Below are 19,185 nucleotides of genomic sequence, written 5' to 3'. Positions count from 1 at the left end.
TATATATATATATATATATATATATATATATAACCAAATACTCGCGGCGCTCACTCGTCCAGAAAAAAAAGAACAGCCAGCGAGTGAAATAATCAGCGGTATATGCGCGCAGCGATGCCGCGCCTGTTATCATTAGGCTTGGCCAGCTTGCTCGCTTTCGTATTATCTCTTCTGTGTTTGGCCCGCGCTCGCGCGCATACGTTTTACCAGGACTCGCGTCCGTTAGGCGGCGAAATTGATTTCATGCTCGTCTGGCTTCGCGAGAGAGAGAGAGAGAGAGAGAGAGAGAGAGAGAGAGAAATATAGAGAGCATCGCGCGGCAGCAGCAGCAGTCGCAGCAGTAGCCTGCTCGGCTCTTTCTCCTCTCGTCTGCCATAACGTAATAATAACTGCAGCGCGCGTAATGCAATCGGCAGTATAGTAATCTCGGTAATGGTTTCCGGCGCCGCTCGCGCATTACACGCCCTATGGTCGCATGCTACGTTGATATGCGTTTGCTTTTGCGCCCTTTCCTAAATGCACACTAGCAGAGCTCTCTCTCTCTCTCTCTCTCTCTCTCTCTCTCGTTATTCTATATCTGCGCCCCCGCATCAGGCCACATTATACTCGTTCGCACGGGCTTTTCGTTTGCGAGATGTATCGAGCCGCCCGCGCTCGAGAGCCTACTGCTCCTCCTCCGCCGCATACAGGCCGGCGTTATGTACGTACGTGCGAGCGCTTGTGTTTGCACGTATGCGTACACGATTAAGTTACATACTGTGAGAGCGGGTTTCCGGTATAATTACAGACGAACGCGCGCGCCAGCTCTCGATCCGACGCGGGACAAATACGCGCAGATGAACCGCAGCCGCGAGAAAGCCGAGTGTAGCGCCTACACGTGCTTGCGCACGTACACTTTCGTGTGTGCATGTTTTGCCTGATGGCTGCGGCGCGCGTGGCCACATCGAGGGATTACCGAGGGCTGATTTAATTTTTGAACGCGGCGAGCTGCTGATTAAAAACGGCTCGCGCGTGTGTGTTCTATATTCGTGCTGGGGGTATGCGCGTATGCGAAACTTCTCGTTATATCCCTCGTATTATGGGAAATCGGATCAATCGCGGATTCGCTTTTCGCTAATCAAAGATCCGAGGATTGGACAATTATTTGCTGAACGGAGTGAAGGGCGAAACGGATCGCGGCGTATGCATAAACGAGCGTAATCTAAATGGAGCAAAGCTGCATATACATACGTATAGGTGTATATGCGAAGTCATATCGTGACTTTTCAAAATAAAAAAACCGAACATATAGTCATTACCTCGCCGTACTTTCTATCCGAAGCTGTACACGCATACACTTACAATCATAGACAGGCGCGCGCGCATGCACATATATAAGAGCTGATTGAGCAACGTTTTCAAACACACCTCGTAATTGAAAGTTTATAGTATTTATACACATCAGCTGTCACGATCGTTCAATTACATCGTTTTGTCGTGCGAGATGCGCGTTTATCGAGTTATCATATTCGAAATGCTCGTTTATCAGGCGTAACTGTTGCAGCGCGTTAGTTATATGACGGCCAAAAGTGAGCTGCGTGTTTTGGTTTTTCTCATGTTTATATACCGCGGTTACATACATGCATTTCTTCGTTCGAGTTTCACTTGCAGTATACTGCAATTGTATACTTGTATTGTATATTCGCGAAAAAATTTCTCATATGTGAATTATATGCGCTAGCTATCATGCGGCCGATCGCATTTTATACTATACACTGTCATTACACGAGTTTTTCTAATAGCAGTTAAGTATACGCGGGCGCATGTCAAGGAAAGTGGACATATACTTTCGGCGTATTCTATATCGCAGTCTATTTTCGAGAAAACGTCAGGAGGAAGTAAAGCGAAAGGTGTATTTTACCCAGGACGCGATGAGAGAGAGAGAGAGAGAGAGAGAGAGAGAGAGAGAGAGAGAGAGAGAGAGAGAGAACTAGTATCTAGTCGGATTCGAAACGGTCGTAAACGCGCATTTGTGCCGCGCGCTTGATGATGCCGATTACAGACCGACGGAATTATATTGCGCTCGGAAAATCCTTGCAATTACACGTCGTATTGTCATCAGCGCTGACCGTTCTATGCATACCTTGCTTCCTTTTAACGCGATAGCTCCTGCAATATCATCGTTGTATGCCCATGTGCTGCACCCGATGCCGAGAGTGCACAGCTGTGCCCCCGGCCCGTTAAAACAATAACACGCAAGTCGAGAACTTTTCAAAGCCAGCAATCACAGCGTACAGAGAGCACAAGAGCAACGCTAAATAACGGTATCGGCTTCGCCGAAAGCTCAAAGTCGCCGCGCAGTGGTGTATATCGGGTATAGCCGCTGCAGAGAGTATACGTACGGCGGGCGCACGGGGGAGAGAGAGAGAGAGAGATGCAGAGAGGCCAAAGTCAGGTGGGAGATGAATTATAAAGCGGCCGGGGCTCGGTGAGAGGTTTCGTAGTGCATGCACCGTTCCCGGCCGCGGCTCGGTCTCTCCTATTTCCTCTCACTCTCGCTGTCGCAGTGCACGCGGCCGCGCCGAGGCGGCATCAGCGCGATCCCGATCGGCGCTTCTCTTGCGCTCCGTGCAGACGTTTTCTAGCGGTGCAAAGACTGTGCGAAGATTTGTTCGGCAAGTGCTGTTTGTGACATGGGGTTCTGCTCGCTCGTTCTGCCGCTCAAAGTTCGCGCTGACACGGCCAGCAGCGTTCCTTGACCTCGTTCGCGCGTGACACACTCCCACCACGGTATCAACAAGCGTCTCCAGCTCCCCCAAGCTCCTGCACACTCGGCATAAATAATCGACCAAGGGATCGACAGTGAGCCGAGTGAGAAGAGCCAAGTGTAGCGACGTAAAGAAGGGGAAAAAGTGCTGAACATCCCGGTTGCGTCGTCCTCTCCGTTGCCCAAGACGTCGACGACGCGCGAGCTCTCGTCGAGCGCATAAGCCAGCGCGCGAGTATACGTACAGCTCGCTCTTCGGCCCCGTGGACTCGAGCCGCTGGAGCGCGGCGAGAGGAGTTTGAGCGCAGTTACAAGGAGAGATGTCGTACAGCCTGTCCCTCGAGCCGGCGTGCAACGAGCCGTACCTTGGCCCGAGCCTCGCGCAGGCCTGTCCCGGCTCGCAGTTCCTCGTCTTCATGACCATCCTCGACACGTTCGTGAGGGCCAAGCGCGAGGTTTCACGACTCTGCGAACGCGTGATACCCGCGGACCCTGCGGACTACTACTACGACTTCATTGTCGTCGGCGGTGAGTATACATATATATATATATATATACGTACTACGCGCTATATGGATCTCTGCACCAGGGGGATGCGGTTTAATGCGTCGCGGCTATAATTACAGCTGCCGCGGGAGTGCAGTTACGCCTTTACGGCGCGCACGTGTGCGTCGTCGCCGCGAAAAGCCCCTGCGCCGACTTCGCGGGAAATCGAAAGTTCGCCGCCGAGAGAAATGTTTTACAGACAAATCGGAACTTTGACCGGAGCTAATGTGCGCGCGCGCGCGGTTTGTTTCCCCTACATGGGGTATGCCGCACCTGCGGGATTGTTTGCCTTCGCGCGTATGCATTTCGTCGAGTTTATATATACTTCACTCGTGTACTGGGCTCGTGAATGCGCGGGAAAGCAGATACATGTGCGTGACCGTGCAGGGAACAATGGCGTTTGGTATTGATACAGATAAAAGTACCCGTGTAACGGGTCAAATTAACAAAAGCATAGATAAGTTAGATAGCGATTTCGCCCGCTTTTTTGGCTAATTGGTCGCCTGGTAAAAAGGGTTAGCTAATTGACGATGAAAGCAGCCTATCTGAACTGATTTCCTCGCCAGTTAGCTGGCATTTCTACCATCGGGGTCCTTCGTCGCGAGACAGTTCCAAGAAAATGTCATGACACCTATGACTCTATACTGATCTCAAAGATAGGAATCAATTCAAGTCGAGTGTACATTGAAAGTTAACTATTGATCAAGTGCATGTTAAAGTATATGCAGATATAAAATCAAGTTCAGAATATTGTAAATTACACAACGGTCAACTCGGATTTGAATTATTACTTATGCCGCATTTCATACTTCGAATTAACATTATTCGCTGCGCCATGTTTTATCATTAACAGCTAAAAATAGCAAAAAGTATACGGAAACGCAGTCTAGTATTCCGTTTAAGGACTGTTATAAAAACAAAATGAAGTAAAAGTTGTTTCAGAAGTTGAATTCGCAACTGCGAGCGCTTATATTTAAATGTTTATGCTTTAAATGTTACGTAAGAAACATTATTCAACGTCATCTCTCGCGTGTATGACCATCGACACTTATAGCAGCATTGAAAATCAATTTACCCGAAAGCATGCGAGCAACGTGCAGCTAGAAAAGGCACTGACCGCTTACATATACACGCACGCGAGACAAGGAAAATATAAAAAATCCATTAAGGACAGAACAGTGAATCGATAAAAAGCTAACGGCTGCGAGCTTCTAAGGTGTACGTCTCTATACGTATACAGCGGCACGCCAAAATCTCGACAATCAAAGAGAGAAAGAGTCTCGCGCAGCGAGTTCAACCAAATTACTCTATTATATCCTATAGAGCGTTTATTATACTGCTGTTTTGTTTCACATGCAAATTTTCGTGACGATGCGCGAAAGCCCGCGCAGTGGAGCCCTTATAATCGACGTCTCTGACTGAGAAGCGAGGAGAATTTATCGAATTTTCCGGCAATTATTTCGCAGACGCGATTATCGAAACGCTCGGGGCAAACGCGCACAAGCGCCCCGGTCAAAGGTTATATATACACGAGCTAGGGTTTGCACGGTTCTATAATATGTTGTACAGCTCTCGCTCGCTCTGTGTGTGTGTGTGTGTGTGTGTGTGTGTGTGTGTGTGCTCGCGCGTATCTGTATTCCTCTCGATGTCTGCTCGCTGAACCGGCAGAATTCGGGCCGACGAGCGAGCGGAGAGCCTCGTCAAATTGATTAGAAGAAGCCCTGGAACAACCGCGCGCGAACGTTAAAAACTAATTGAAACGCCGCTTTGCAGCGTATATATATTCTGGCTTTCCTGATGCATCATCAACGAGCGATCTTTAACTCGGCCCTTTGACGCTGGCGCGGGGTACACAGTTTGCCGGCAATTCGAAGCTCGGCTTGAGGCTATAGATTAAATAGTAACCTCGGCGAGCTAGAATACGATGAAAAAACTGACGGGGACGGCATTGCTTATTTAAAATGAAAAAAGTAGTATAATAATTCTCACGCCAGTGGGAAACTTTAATATGCAGCGGATCCAATATATGGGTTTGATTAACGGCAATAGAGCCGATTCTCCAGCGTTCATTGTGTTTTCTCGCTGAATCATTACCTAGAACAAAAAGAAAGAAGAGAAATTAATTAAAAAGTTGAGCGAGAACATATTTGCATCGGTCGGGGATCATCACTAATTTCGGCTATATTTATATTCGTAGAATTTAAACACCGAGGTAACGAATTCAATTATAAACGCGTAAGCCCGTTCGACGCTTTCGTTACATATTATTCATCCCATCCGATATCGAATCTATTTCACGCGAAGTAAAATAGGCGGAGAATATCAATTCGCCATTCAATTGTACTCCTCGAACGAATATGATATTTTCCAAATACGAAAAAAGTACGATGAGCGAGAAGACACGCCTTTCAGAGGGAGCATACAAATATTTATACGGCGAATCGAATCGAGACACACTGGATTTAGCGCACTGAATAAGGAAAGCCCGGCTAGTGCGTTGAAAGGTTTTTTTTCTTCGAAAATTGACTTTTCAGCGACCGGAAATTACATCGGGAGAGCGAGCGATGCGCTTGCCTGCCTGCCTGCGCGAGGCCTCTCTCGGCTTCGAACCGCACCAGCGACGCAGTCAATCGCCAGGGTCAAACAAAATTATTGCGGAGTTATTGCGGTTGGTTAGTCACTGGTTAGATTTTCTCTCTAGGCCGGCTTCGCTTTTTCGACAGGGCTAATATTTTGCAGGCGCGGCTAAATGTCAGTTTGCTTTATTATTGGCTTTGTCATCACTGACATTTTGAGATTGAAAATTTAAATCTATGATACGATGCTCTTACTTTATCAACGGAGAGATTGCTTCTTCTGTTCAAAAGTGAGGTTTTTCGCTATTTTATGAGGTAAAAGAGCTCTTTAAATAAGCTGTTTGATTTAACTCGAGTTGAAATATTATTTCGTTTTGCGGTCGTTGCAATTACAACGTTATGCAAGAGTCTTATATATGATCCGGTAGTCTACTTTGTGCCGGCGTTTACGTGTATCGCGAATTTGTAAACGTACCATTCAAAATCTTACACTGCACTGCATGCATTTCAAATGACCCGAGAAATATAAAATGCGCATAAAAAATAGCCAGAAATTAGCTTCTGATAAAACATATTTTCTCGTATTTTTAGAATAACAGCCACTAACTATCACTTTTACCTTACTAGGAATGAAGGCGCGCTTCGCGCGCTCCTTATTCTATCTATGTCTAATAACCCTGGTAGAAAAAACAACATAAGTTTTGGGTACACTAATTTCTGCTAATATTTTTACCATATTACCTACCATATGTTACCATATTCTGTAATACTTTTAATATAAATATATTAACAACGCCCAAAGTCGTTGTCGTTAAGGTCTGAGAAGTGAATTTGAAGAAAAGTTCAGTAAAAGAGTCAGTGAGTATAAGCCTATTATTACAACCCTATTCATTTGCATTGTAAAAAAGCTAGGCAATTGAAATTTTACACAGATACTTGATATGCTACCTATAAAAACATGTAATCCAGATGATTTTAATTTAACTGTTTTCATTCATATTTTCACACCAACGGCAATGTGAATTTTTTAATTTGGCGGGTCACATTTTGCTTATAGGCAATTACGCAGTAAATACTATCTTTAGCACATTGTATTTTTGGTTTTCAGTGTATTTTTACATGAAGAAAGTGATAAATATTTTGCCTTTCTTGTCAAGACATTAATAAGAATTTTAACTCTTAACAGTCGTGAGAGATTTTGAGATCGATGCCTATTTCTCTATTTTTGCATTTGCTCTCATTCGAAAACTAACGGGTCTAGAGAGCTCATATTTTACATATAGATTTATTTTGTGTCAATGAAACAATATACAAAGTTCAATTAACCTTAACTGAAATACTTTTTATTTCGATTCCGACACTGATGTGAATAACTTATACGACTAAATAATTATCATGGGTGTTGAAGTCGAAATCAAAAGTATTTCAGTTAAGGTCAATTCAACTTTAAATATTTTCACAACCAAAACAGAAATATATATACAAAAAATGAGCTCTCTAGAAATTAGTTTTCAATTGAGAGCAAATGCAATGCAATGGAAAAACCTCAAAATCTCTCACAACTATTAAAAGTAAATATTCTCATTAATGCCTTGACAAAAAAGCCAAAATATTTATCATTTTCTCCAGGTAAAAATACACTGGAAACCGGAAATACAATGTGCTAGAGATAGTAGTTACTGCGTGACTGTCTATAAGCAAAATGTGAGCCGCTAAATTAAAAAATTCACATTGCCGTTGGTGTGAAAATATGAATGAAAACAGTTCAATTATCTAGATTACATATTTTAAAATTTAAAGGGCATTGTAGTGATAAACTCAAATTCACTGACTCGGATACTGAACTTTTCTTTAAATTCACTTCTTAAACCTCACCGTGGGCGACTTTGGGCACGGAGACACAATATATCTTTATACTTTTTATTCTTTTAATTGCACTTCTCACTTATATTTACAAAAAACTAAATAACATATACACACACACACACACATTATTACCTACTTCAAATAGGGTTAGGGTGACACTTTTCAATGCACATGTTTCAATACTACACTTTTGGTAATGATTAATTTATCAAGATTTCTTGTTGGTAATATTGCATATATTTTTTTCTGAATCCGCTATTCAGATTTCATACTATTTAACCTCATTTCATTTTATTTTAAACACCTGAAAAATTTCTACCAGGGTTATGACTGTTATGAGGGTTATGAATTTAAAGCGTGCGGGTTCTCATCTGTTACCTAGGCAACCGACCATAGCAACCAATCAGAATCACGTATTAAAGGCTTCACAACCAAGTCCATCATTTTTTTAAGAGAGGACTTTAGGCAATCTCGTCTGTATTTACAAGTTTGAAAATGCCTCGTAATATGGTATAACTCCGATTTTACTCTATAACTGAGCGAAAAATGTTTCATATAAACATGAAGTATTCGCATTTTCGATTTCCACTATAGTTAATAGCGATTTCTGCAAAATTGCAATGGCTTTTCCGAGAATCTATCGTTTTATGTATGCAATTTATATTTGAAGAATCTAGGCTTTTAAAGTTTGCTTTATCTATCAGTATTACAATATCTAGTGAAAACGTCCGAACGATTTCTTTACCTTTATTCGAACAAATACATAAAACAAATCTCTTATGGGTGTAATTGTTATACAAATATGTACATACCAGCTCGTTAACATCTGCCAAAAATGCATCGATTTCTCGTAACGTTTATTCATCGTGCAAGTATAGATAATAACGAATGTAGATTTCGACGTACAATGATGAAACTAAATCGCATTTAAGTCAAACAAACAAACGCCCATAGCTATACAGGCGCAGCTTATTGAGTCATTTCAAATAATTGAACGCGCATCAAAATAACATAACAACACAAAGCCGCTTTTTAGCTTTCACCTTTTTACGCGCTTCATAAAATTACGCCACCGAGCGCGCGCATAAAACCATAAGCTACGCGCGGCGCATTATCGGCCGGCGATAAACTACATAAGGCGAGCTAGAAGCCGAAAATGAAGACCGCGTCAGCGATATCTCTTTGTTCCTCGCAATCGGTGTATTCAATCGCCGTGAAACAACGGCCTGCGCAATTTAAAAGCCGAAGCGAGCCACTAAACGAGCGCGTATTACATTTACGCGCGCCGAGCAAACTACACTCCGCGGCAAAAAGAGCGCGCACAGTAGCTGCGCAGCGCGGCGGGGCCGTATCATCAATCATCGAATAATCGCCGGCGAAGAAGAAGTTTAGAATGCCATTAACCGCACGGGAGAGCTGCGCTCGCGCTTCGACTCAGCTCCAGCTCTCTTTTTTCCGCTGCACGTGCCCGCGCCTGCAGTAGATAGGTATATATAACACACCGGCTGATTCAACGGTGTAGGCCGTTCCGTTTCCCCTACTGTCCCGCGCTCGCTCGCTGTGTGCGTATAAATCTCGAGGCGCGCGCACTTTTACCGAAGCAATTGCGCACGACTTTGCATAGGCACTCTCGATTTTTTGCCCGGCCGCGCAAACTAGTTCAAAGCCGCGCAGTCGTGAAGTCGGCTCTCCCTCCCGGCAGCTCCGATCCATCGAGGAACGAGCGCCGGAAGAATCCGCGGATGTATATATAGAGCAGTTTGGCGCGAAGACCGTTATACACTGCTGCAGCGCTGTGCCATCAGGATCGGCCGAGAGGGGAAAACAAAGCGAGAGAGTCGAATGAGCTGCAGTGTTGGCGCTCTCAAGTATGCAGTCTCATTCGAGTGCGTTGCCGGGAGCATTTTCCCCTGGGCGAGTATACGGCACGAGAGCCCGTATGGTTGTAACATTCACTTTTAGCTCTGCTCTCTGTAGTCCCGCGCCTCTGTTTGTGTGCGTATCTGTATACGTGCTATACTCTATATAACGCCGCAGAAAAATGAGACGGGAGAGCTGCGACGGCCGATCGAAGCGCGCGAGAAGCCGTGAAACTCTCACTTGCGATGTGCCGGAGATCGACTCGATGCTCCTTTTTTTCGCCTTTCCCGCCGACGGGCAACCAAATGCGTGTCGCTAATTGCTTCGAAAGGCGAAAACTAAACAGGATGGGAAAATTCGAAAAAAAACCTCGTCGCTGTGATTTTTAGCTCCACGGATCGGGAATTCGAAAATTTTCAGAGGAGATTTTTCGGACTCGTGAAAGGTTCGAGTGAACGTAATTTCATATGCTCCACGTGCTATATGCACACGCGGTTTATGCTGGCGATTGCGTAAAGTGCTGTGCGTGCGCAATTTTTTTTCCGCAGATTTCGAGCTCGCTCGCAAAAATGAGCAGCTCGTTCTATTTTCTACTCTCGCAACTTCTGGTGACGGGATAAATTATTCATAGAGGAAATAAGTCCTTATTACGGCGTGCGCGTCTGGCCAGAGCCCGCCCTGTTTCTACTGGGCGAAGCGTGTACTTATAGGCGCACACTTTATAACTTTTACCTCCAATTTTTTAACAGCTCTCGTACGAACTTTTTACGAGTGAAGAGAGTTGCGCCATGACTACTTCAACGATGGTGCGCGTTTTTTTTCACGCTTCGTCTAGCGAATGAAGAAATTTTCTATTTTCGGAATGCCTCGCATTGATAAATCATTATATATGATAGCGTCTCGTTATAGTGAGCTCGATTTTTGCGTTGCAGTCGCCGAACATATTACGGCCTTTAACTCCAAACGATAAACGATATAATTGAATAAAATATCAAATCATTCAAACCTGCAATCATGTGGTCAGTTAAGCGTGTGAGGTTATTATTTAACTCATTAATTTCCCAACCAGTGTGCTGAACACATTTCTACCAAACATGGTGAACATGATTTAATCAACAATAAACGCTCAGCAAACGAATTCGCGATTGAACATTCGTATAAAGTACACATAAATGTTTCTGCATTCGATTTTTGTTTTATTTTTCCAAATCAAATATTGCTCATACGCGAGCTTCTCGATTAATCGAATTCGTAATGATGCATTCGGATCGGGGCTGATCGGCGAAGCGACTAATTGATTTGGCTCATTATCTAAGCGTAAAAAAACTACGGAATGCCTCCGCGCGGCGTTAGTATGGCTAACGTCTCCTTGTTCCCCCATTGTCTGTTCTTTTTTCAAAGTCATTCCTTAATCGCGCGGCTCGAATTCTCCCCCAGAGTTGCGCGAAAAGTAATTTGAATTAATATCACCTTACGACTGCCTACTGCCGGTGATAAATAATCGCGCGCGTTTAAAACTTTTGCCGCGGGAACTTCCGCTGTATTGTGATGCCCGCCTCTAATTGCCATGAATTGCCATGACGTCTCTGCTGTATCATTGGCTTTGTTTGTGCGTGTGTTGTCTGCAAGAGGTTTGCGTGAAAAATGAGCGTTTTATTACTTTCCCGAACGTTTCTCCCCAATGCTTGCGTATCACGCAAAATAGCCCATTACATTTATGTATTCGCGTACTTTTAACAGAATACATTACGCGAACTATATATATATATATATATATATATATATATATATATATATATATATATATATATATATATATATATATATATATATATATATACATGCGTCTTCTACTACGAGGATCATGGCATTGACCGCGGGCATATTTTCATCGGAAACTTTCGCTCGATCGCAATCGATGCCATGCGGCATAAACCAGCCGACGAGAAAACGATCTTTACATCCGAACTCGATCGCACGATACGAAGAGTAAAGTATCCGGCACTATAACTGTGGTCTCTTAGACTACCGGTTCGCCTGCATCAGCCACAGTAGGTATACACAGTGGCCCAACAAGTAATTAACGAGATCCTCTCGCGACTCGACTTCTTTCCTTATTTTCCTGCAGCTCTGCTCCGGCCTAACATAAACAAAGAGTCGCGGAAAGGAAGAGAGAAGCTACGAGCGAACTGAGAAATTCGCCGTTTCCTCGCGCACTAGCCTATATAAGTACATACTCTCTGATTTCACCGGACGCCAGTGCTGCTGCAGCAGCCTGTGCGTGCTCATCGCGATTTGCCGTATACCTGCGCGCTCGCGTATATACCGCCGCTAGCGCACCGAAGGCAGATGACGTCACTGATAGCCGAGGCTAAATTTACAAACGACTCGTCGGCCCGATTCGTTATGCTCCGCTAATGCGGAAACGCTTATTTTCTTTCGTCGGCTCGCGGATTGCCGCTCGTTATGCTGCGAATTGTTTTGTTGGTGTTGTTGTTATTTTTGAGGTTATATTGCTACTTAGCGTTACGACAATGGCCTGAAGTCGCTGTCGGTAATTGAGCAATATAAAAGAGAGCGCGCGAACTCCTAACGCCAAAAATCGAATTTTTCGAGTCGTTCTGGTATCATTATGCAAAAATTGTGTGCTTTGGTGCGGATATGTACGCGTGTGCAACCGAATAATTTTTTACGGGAGGATAATTTATTTGCATGAATTGAGATTGACTTTTTCGCAAGAGGATAGGTGAACGTTGCACGAATAACTTTGTGAAAGCTACGCGTAGCATTAGTAGTTTCCAGTGGACTTAGGAAAAAAAAGATTGATAAAGCAGCCGGTTTGCACTGATACTAAAGCTACATTCGGTATCCAAGTAATAGTGCTGTACATTTTTAGTAATAAATATAAGTTATAACCAACAATGTTAACGAATATGGCAGCATAAACGTATAGTTATAATCGAATGTAAAACATCTTACGCTTCCATTAAAAGTCAGAACTGAAATGACTGTATGCATTAATGAACGCGCACGGAATGGGAACAATTCTCAGCACTGCTCATTAGATTCCAACGAAATCGGTCAAAAATACGTAAGGCGCTCGATACGCGCACTAGCACACAAACGCAAAAACGTCGCGCTCATGGCCATTAACCTTCAGCAGGCTACGCGAGAGCTAGGCTCGTAGCCACAGCTAATGACCATAACTAGCAAAACTACAGTGATGGGGCGCGAGGCAAAGCTGAAAACAGCTTGCGGTCAACTAAACAGTCGCAACTTCGTGAAAGGTGCAACTAATGAGCGAACCGATACTTGCGATTGCCGGCCACGGAGGCAACACATGGCTCGCTTATTGATGGATCGCCCGCGGAATACTAATTAAGCGCCAACGTTATTATATTCGGTAATTTGCTTTAATTGCGCACTCGCGGGCTACCGGCGCTCGCTGCGTTTTGTCGAATATTATAAATGGCTTTGTGTGTATTTTTGCACGGTCGCATTATTTGATTAAGTTTCGCCCCATGCCGGAATTTTGTTTGTGATTGTCGGCTGGATAATAATACGGCTCGGTATACAGCAGTGATGCGTTATAATAACGCCCGGATATGATTTCGTTACTTGATTTCAAAAATCGAAATACGTTCATGTCTGGTTCGAAAATATGATAAACCTAACAGTACAGCCGCGATTATTTGGCGAGAGCGACCGCGTATATTCATGCGAAACAAATTTGATTACAGGCGGTACGGCGGGCGCAGTGGTGGCGTCACGTCTGAGCGAGGTGCCGGAGTGGAAGGTGTTGCTGGTGGAAGCCGGGCCGGACGAGCCTCCGGGTGCCGACGTGCCGAGCATGGTGGCCATGTTCCTGGGCACGGAAATTGACTGGCAGTACCGAACGATCAATGAGAGCAACGCCTGTCTGTCGCAGGGCGGCTCCTGCAGCTGGCCCCGAGGCAAGAACCTCGGAGGCAGCAGTTCGCACAACGGCATGATGTACATCAGGGGCAACGCCAAGGATTATGACGACTGGGCGGCCCTCGGCAACTATGGCTGGACCTGGAAGGAAGTGAGTCCATTCTCTTCGCGCTAATAGAATTAAGCTTCTTTCGGGTGGGAATGGGGGGGGGGGCGATCTTACACGTGGCTTCGCGTTGCAGCGTCGACGGGCGGAGGCGGTGTATGCGTAAAACACTTTGTCGGATGAGAGAGGCGAGAAATGACGCGGTCGAGACGACAGTTTCGGGGGATACTTTTTAATTAATTTACGCGGTCAGCGCGGGGCTACTGGCTTGTTTTTATGGCTTCAAATTTATTTTGTGGGACAAGCTCGAGATTTCTTAGCGCGAGTGGCCTTCTCACTTTGCGTAGGTGTATATATGTATATTATGCCAGCGAGAATGAATGCTTTGGTCTATTTCGTGGCAAAGTTATATATCTTAGCGCGGAAGCAACTTTGAGAAAACAGGATATCGTATATATTTTATGGATACGACGTCGCACATTTTATGAATATGATGTCTATTTTACGAGCGCGCATAAATCCTCCTTATATACTGCGTACAAAGCTGATTCGCACTTTTGAAAGAATATAGCATAAATTATATTTTCCGCATATTCAGCCTGGAGGGATCACTCGAATTTATTTGTCGTTATATTCGATCCAAATTTTATTGGGTACCTGAAGACACTATATTATATTCCCAAATTGATACATAAAACCGATATACCTAGATTAAAATTTTGGATGAAAGATTTTCGTCAATATTGGAGTCAATTACAAAATTCCATTTATCACACTGGCTAATATATATTATTCCGAGTCCCAAGCTGAATAAAAGTAAACTTAAAGTGCAGACGTGTAACCATCGGAATCGTTGATACAGAATCATTTTACTTTTTTTAATAGTCTGTTCGTGGAAACGGCGCGAAAGGAGCGACCAGGTGATGGTTATAAAATTCATCGATACTCGATAGTGGTTTTTGACGTTATACACATGTCAACATACTGTTTTATTATAATTTAAATAGTTGTTTCACTCTGATAAAGATTTTAGTCTTTGGAGAGGCAGACAATTTATGAATTTTTAACGCTTTCAACCAATGTAGCGACAGTTTATTTTCACAAAGACCCACAGAGATGAGTTTCAAATTTGTTATCAAAAATTTTTGTAATTCATAAAATAAGATAACTTTCAAACGTATTATACTTTAAAATGATTTAAAGGCAAAGCACAAGTGAATTATTTTAAGAAATAAAATTTGTCTCGGAAAGAAATGTCAAGGTGCTCGAGTTTTACCATACGCACGAACATACCGCCTTCGTGACACTGATTATCTTTACGTGGCATTCAAAATAGCTCATGGAAAAGCTAACTGCTCAAAGTAATATAAAGAACAACCCCACAAGCATTGGACTCTCGGGGGTGAAATTTCTTCCAGACATCTTTAAAAAAATTCTTATACACACGTCTACTAATTTTTCATACTCCGCAAAAACCTTTTTAGTAGATAAAATTAGTCAATATCTACTTGTCCTATTATTTACCTTCGTTTAAGCACCTGAATATAACAAAATTAACACAATTTAATTTCTTCTTACATTTTCTTCACAGGTTCTACCGTACTTTCTTTGTTCGGAGAACAACACGGAGATACCGCGCGTCGGCAATAAGTACCACTCGGAGGGAGGTCTGTTGAACGTCGGGCGCTTTCCCTGGCAGCCACCCTTGACTGCTGACATTCTTTACGCTGCGGCCGAAGTTGGTTACCCGATCAGCGAGGACCTGAACGGTGACCGCATAGTCGGCTTTACCGTCGCCCAGACGAACAATCGAGACGGTGTGCGAGTCAGCAGCGCCGCAGCCTTTCTGCAACCGGTACGGAATCGCAGAAATCTTCATGTGTTGCTCAACGCTACGGCCACTAGGATCATTACAGAGAATCAAAGGGTCGTTGGATTGCAGTACTATAAGAACGGAGAGTTTCGAGTGGCCAGAGTTACGAGGTATTTTTTGGCATGTTTTTTTTTTGTTGAAAACATGCCTTTTTTACTTTCTGTTTTTGCTATTAGTCAAGTTGTTTATTAAATATGAGAGTTGTTGGCTAAAAATTAATGTTAAAACACCATTAAAAATATTTTGAGCTCATATGGATGGATTAAATTTTTATTTTGCAAAAGCGTGGTGTTATTTATTTAAAATTTTATAAAATCGTGAATGACCTTGCAGAAGATGTTGTGCTTATTTTTCATCTTCCGTGCAGACAGGAGATTAACAAATTTAAAAGGATGTGGCACTCTCAATTCAAGACATTGATGTATTGCCGGCAAAATTAAAATTAGCGTTCGATGGCTTAATAACGATATGGCGATGTCAGTCGAAGCATTGCTAATTTCTATCATTTTCTCTAATCTATATCGCACAACGTTTGTAACTTCATACGATACTATGTGAGTGTGTGCGTGTTTATATTTAAATAAGATATTTCATGATACTGGCAGTTAAGCAGTTCAATCACTCAGGGACAGGAAACTAAAACCAGATATCATATGGACCACCATTGATAACTGATTTAGATTTCAGAAAAAAAGCAGGAATAAGCGATTTTATTAAGTACATGATCATTTCATGAATAATTCAAGTGATATCGTAAAAACTTATCAGATTTCTCTAAACTTTGCAATAAACTAAAAATGCATTGTTATTTTTACATTTTTCCTAAGTCTTCATAGTATGAGGTTTGTTAATTTAAACTAGTAGAAATTAATGTACATGTTTTTTTTAATTAGAGAAATCATCGTATCAGGAGGAGCGGTAGGCTCGCCTCAGCTCCTGCTGCTATCAGGCATCGGTCCAAAGGAGCATTTGCGTGCCGTGAATGTAGGCGTGGTCAAAGACCTACCGGGTGTTGGCGAGAACCTTCAGAATCACGTGTCTTACACAGTCTCTTTTACAATCAATGAACCGAATGAGTACGATTTAAATTGGGCTGCAGCAACGGAGTACATATCCTTCCAGAAAGGGCCAATGGCTTCAACAGGTCTATCACAGATCACAGGCAAGCTACCGTCAAGCTACACGACGCCTAATCATCCAGATATTCAGCTGTTCTTCGGCGGATATCAGGCGGCCTGTGCGACAACAGGCCAAGTCGGAGCCTTGCTCGACAATGGCCGACGGAGTATCAGTGTTTCACCAACCAATCTGCATCCGAGGAGTCGAGGTGAGCATATATCTTTTTGCGACTGAGATTTATCGTTATCAGCTATGCAATTCCAATTATTTTACCAGAAATACTGTCTATCTGAACTTATATCATTCATCAAAAATATAGTCGTAGAAAACAGTTTGCTAATTCAGTATCACTCAAATTTAGGTTTCGTTACAATTGCTTCAGAAACTGCTACTCTTGTTCTATTCAAAAATTTGCAGTTGAAAACGTATCATCGCTAGAGAAAGTGCTTATAGCAACAAACTAAGTTTGCTTAGTTGTAGATAACAAAGATCTAGCTATGCTAAAGGTATCAGTTAAAAAAACTAACATTTACACAACAGTCTAAAATCCAGTACAATACGTATTTTCATTCTGGTTTTGATGAAAATTCATATTTAATGCAGTTATTTATTAGTTTTATATAATTAATTAGTTTCAATTTTTATGAATAAAATTTAGATTACATATGTATAAGCTATAATATCCATCAAATCATTATACGAAGATTCTACATATTATTACACTGTGAAACGACAAGTTTTAATTAGAAATCATTTAATACTTTTCTGAATCTGTTTTTTTGCAGGCACATTACGATTAGCTAGCAACAATCCTTTTATATATCCGATCATACAGCAAAATTACCTAACCAATCCAGTTGACGTAGCGATTTTGGTACAAGGAATACGTATAGCACTTTCATTAGCCAATACGTCAATACTGAGAAAATACAACATTACTCTATCAAATCCACCAATTCGCGCTTGTTCGAGATATCCGTTTGGTAGCAACGAATACTGGGCGTGTGCAGTAATGCAAGACACAGGCCCGGAAAATCATCAAGCAGGTTCCTGTAAAATGGGACCCTCAACTGACCCTTGGGCAGTAGTAGATCCTGAACTTAGAGTTTATGGAGTAAAAGGATTGCGAGTTGCTGATACATCAATAATGCCAAAGGTAAATATTGATACGAGGAGTTAATATCATTGTTTAAATGTTGTGGCTTTCGACCAAAATAGTTCTTAACTTTTGCGCAGTAAATACAATATTCAAATAGAATCCAGGATTACCATTTCGCATGCATAAATAATTAAGTAACGGCGGTAAAAGAACAGCTACGTAAGCTCTCATAAAAATTTCGTGATGAAATACACGTAGCTTTATAACTCACGTTCATATTGACATGTTATCATATGCAAACAATGTATTGTGCGCCGCGTGGAGTTAAACACAGAAATAAATTCGATAATTTCCACGTATGAATGGATGAAATTTTTACTGAAATTTAAGATAATACCTTATCAATACTGATTGAAAGAAGATCGCAAGGAAAGAAAGCAATGTTTGCATTTTGGAAGTTTCTTTGACGCATTTAGAAGTTTAGTTTAACATACTTTAAAGCGACCAATGCATTCAAATTCCAAATATATGACGCATCAATGAACATTATCGTAGTGATTGAAAAAGTAGAACGTAATTAAATTTGGCTAATAAATATCTTGTTACATAATAAAATCACATGTTCTGAATGGCCCAATACAGTATTACTATTTTCTAGTGATTTGCTTTTGCTATAAATTAATTATTGCGAATAAATGCTGATGTATGATGAATTTAAGTTTTATCAATAATTATAGGTCACATCTGGAAATACAGCAGCGCCAGCCATGATGATTGGGGAAAGAGCCGCTGATTTTATCAAAAAAGACTGGGGCGCCAGGCCTACCCAATGGTATGGGAAATATCCCAGTTATTGGAAAACGGGTCAATGATTAAATTCATCATAACACAATATTCAACTAACAATTGTATATAGTTATTAATATGTTGAGTAAGTCATCTATAGAATTTCAAATTTTTGCCAGTTCCTACTCGTCAAAGGACAACTCAGTGGACCTGCTCAAATGGGGAATCAAATATCTCAACTTGAACCAGGACATTTGGTGATTTTCACCCTGGATAAATATAAAGCAGCAGTCCAGCCCAGATGATAAAGTGAACAATTAGTCCACATTATCACCAAAACACTAGTTGAATGAGAAATATTTTTTCAGCAAACTACGAAGTAAAATTACATACTTTTTATAATTGCAAATGAAATGTAAATTTTTGCATGAATCAAATAAAATTTTTATACTTATAAGTCACGTAAAATACTATAAATATAAACAAAAATTATAGATCGAATTTTTTGTGCATTAATACACAGTTAAAAATATTGCACGAATTCTTTTATAAGTATTCTAGAACAAAATACTACTATAATCTGAGTATTTTTAATTGTGTATATTAAAAGTAAAAATTTATTTATTCAAAATCGTGGAATTTAGCTCTGATTCTTGTGATTTGTTATTGCATCCTCGTTGAATGTTGAATATT

The 19,185-nt window shown here is 41.9% G+C and overlaps 2 protein-coding genes across 2 annotated transcripts in view; one reads left to right on the top strand and one right to left on the bottom strand.

The window, feature by feature from the left end:
* LOC100120465 (nephrin) overlaps nt 1-19,185 on the bottom strand; it is a 324,223-nt gene that overhangs the window by 233,298 nt on the left and 71,740 nt on the right. The gene's annotated exons all lie outside the window — the stretch shown is intronic.
* LOC100120791 (glucose dehydrogenase [FAD, quinone]-like) lies at nt 2,485-18,946 on the top strand. Its single transcript, XM_001604343.5, has 7 exons — nt 2,485-3,274; nt 13,335-13,660; nt 15,207-15,598; nt 16,382-16,815; nt 17,393-17,763; nt 18,444-18,538; nt 18,672-18,946. Exons 1-7 carry the CDS (start codon nt 3,067-3,069, stop codon nt 18,751-18,753), a joined length of 1,908 nt encoding a protein of 635 aa, XP_001604393.1. The 5' UTR covers nt 2,485-3,066; the 3' UTR covers nt 18,754-18,946.

This window comes from Nasonia vitripennis, chromosome 4, assembly GCF_009193385.2.
Source record: "Nasonia vitripennis strain AsymCx chromosome 4, Nvit_psr_1.1, whole genome shotgun sequence".
In the NCBI taxonomy this organism is placed as follows: Eukaryota; Metazoa; Arthropoda; class Insecta; order Hymenoptera; family Pteromalidae; genus Nasonia; species Nasonia vitripennis.
This window is presented reverse-complemented; position numbering and strand designations above follow the sequence as displayed.

Excerpts from the sequence above, each read along its gene's own strand:
- LOC100120791 (XM_001604343.5), top strand. The coding sequence starts at position 3,067 with ATGTCGTACAGCCTGTCCCTCGAGCCGGCGTGCAACGAGCCGTACCTT. Across the intron at positions 13,661-15,206 it reads ATGGCTGGACCTGGAAGGAA|GTTCTACCGTACTTTCTTTG; the intron begins GTGAGTCCATTC and ends TTTTCTTCACAG. Across the intron at positions 15,599-16,381 it reads CGAGTGGCCAGAGTTACGAG|AGAAATCATCGTATCAGGAG; the intron begins GTATTTTTTGGC and ends TTTTTTAATTAG.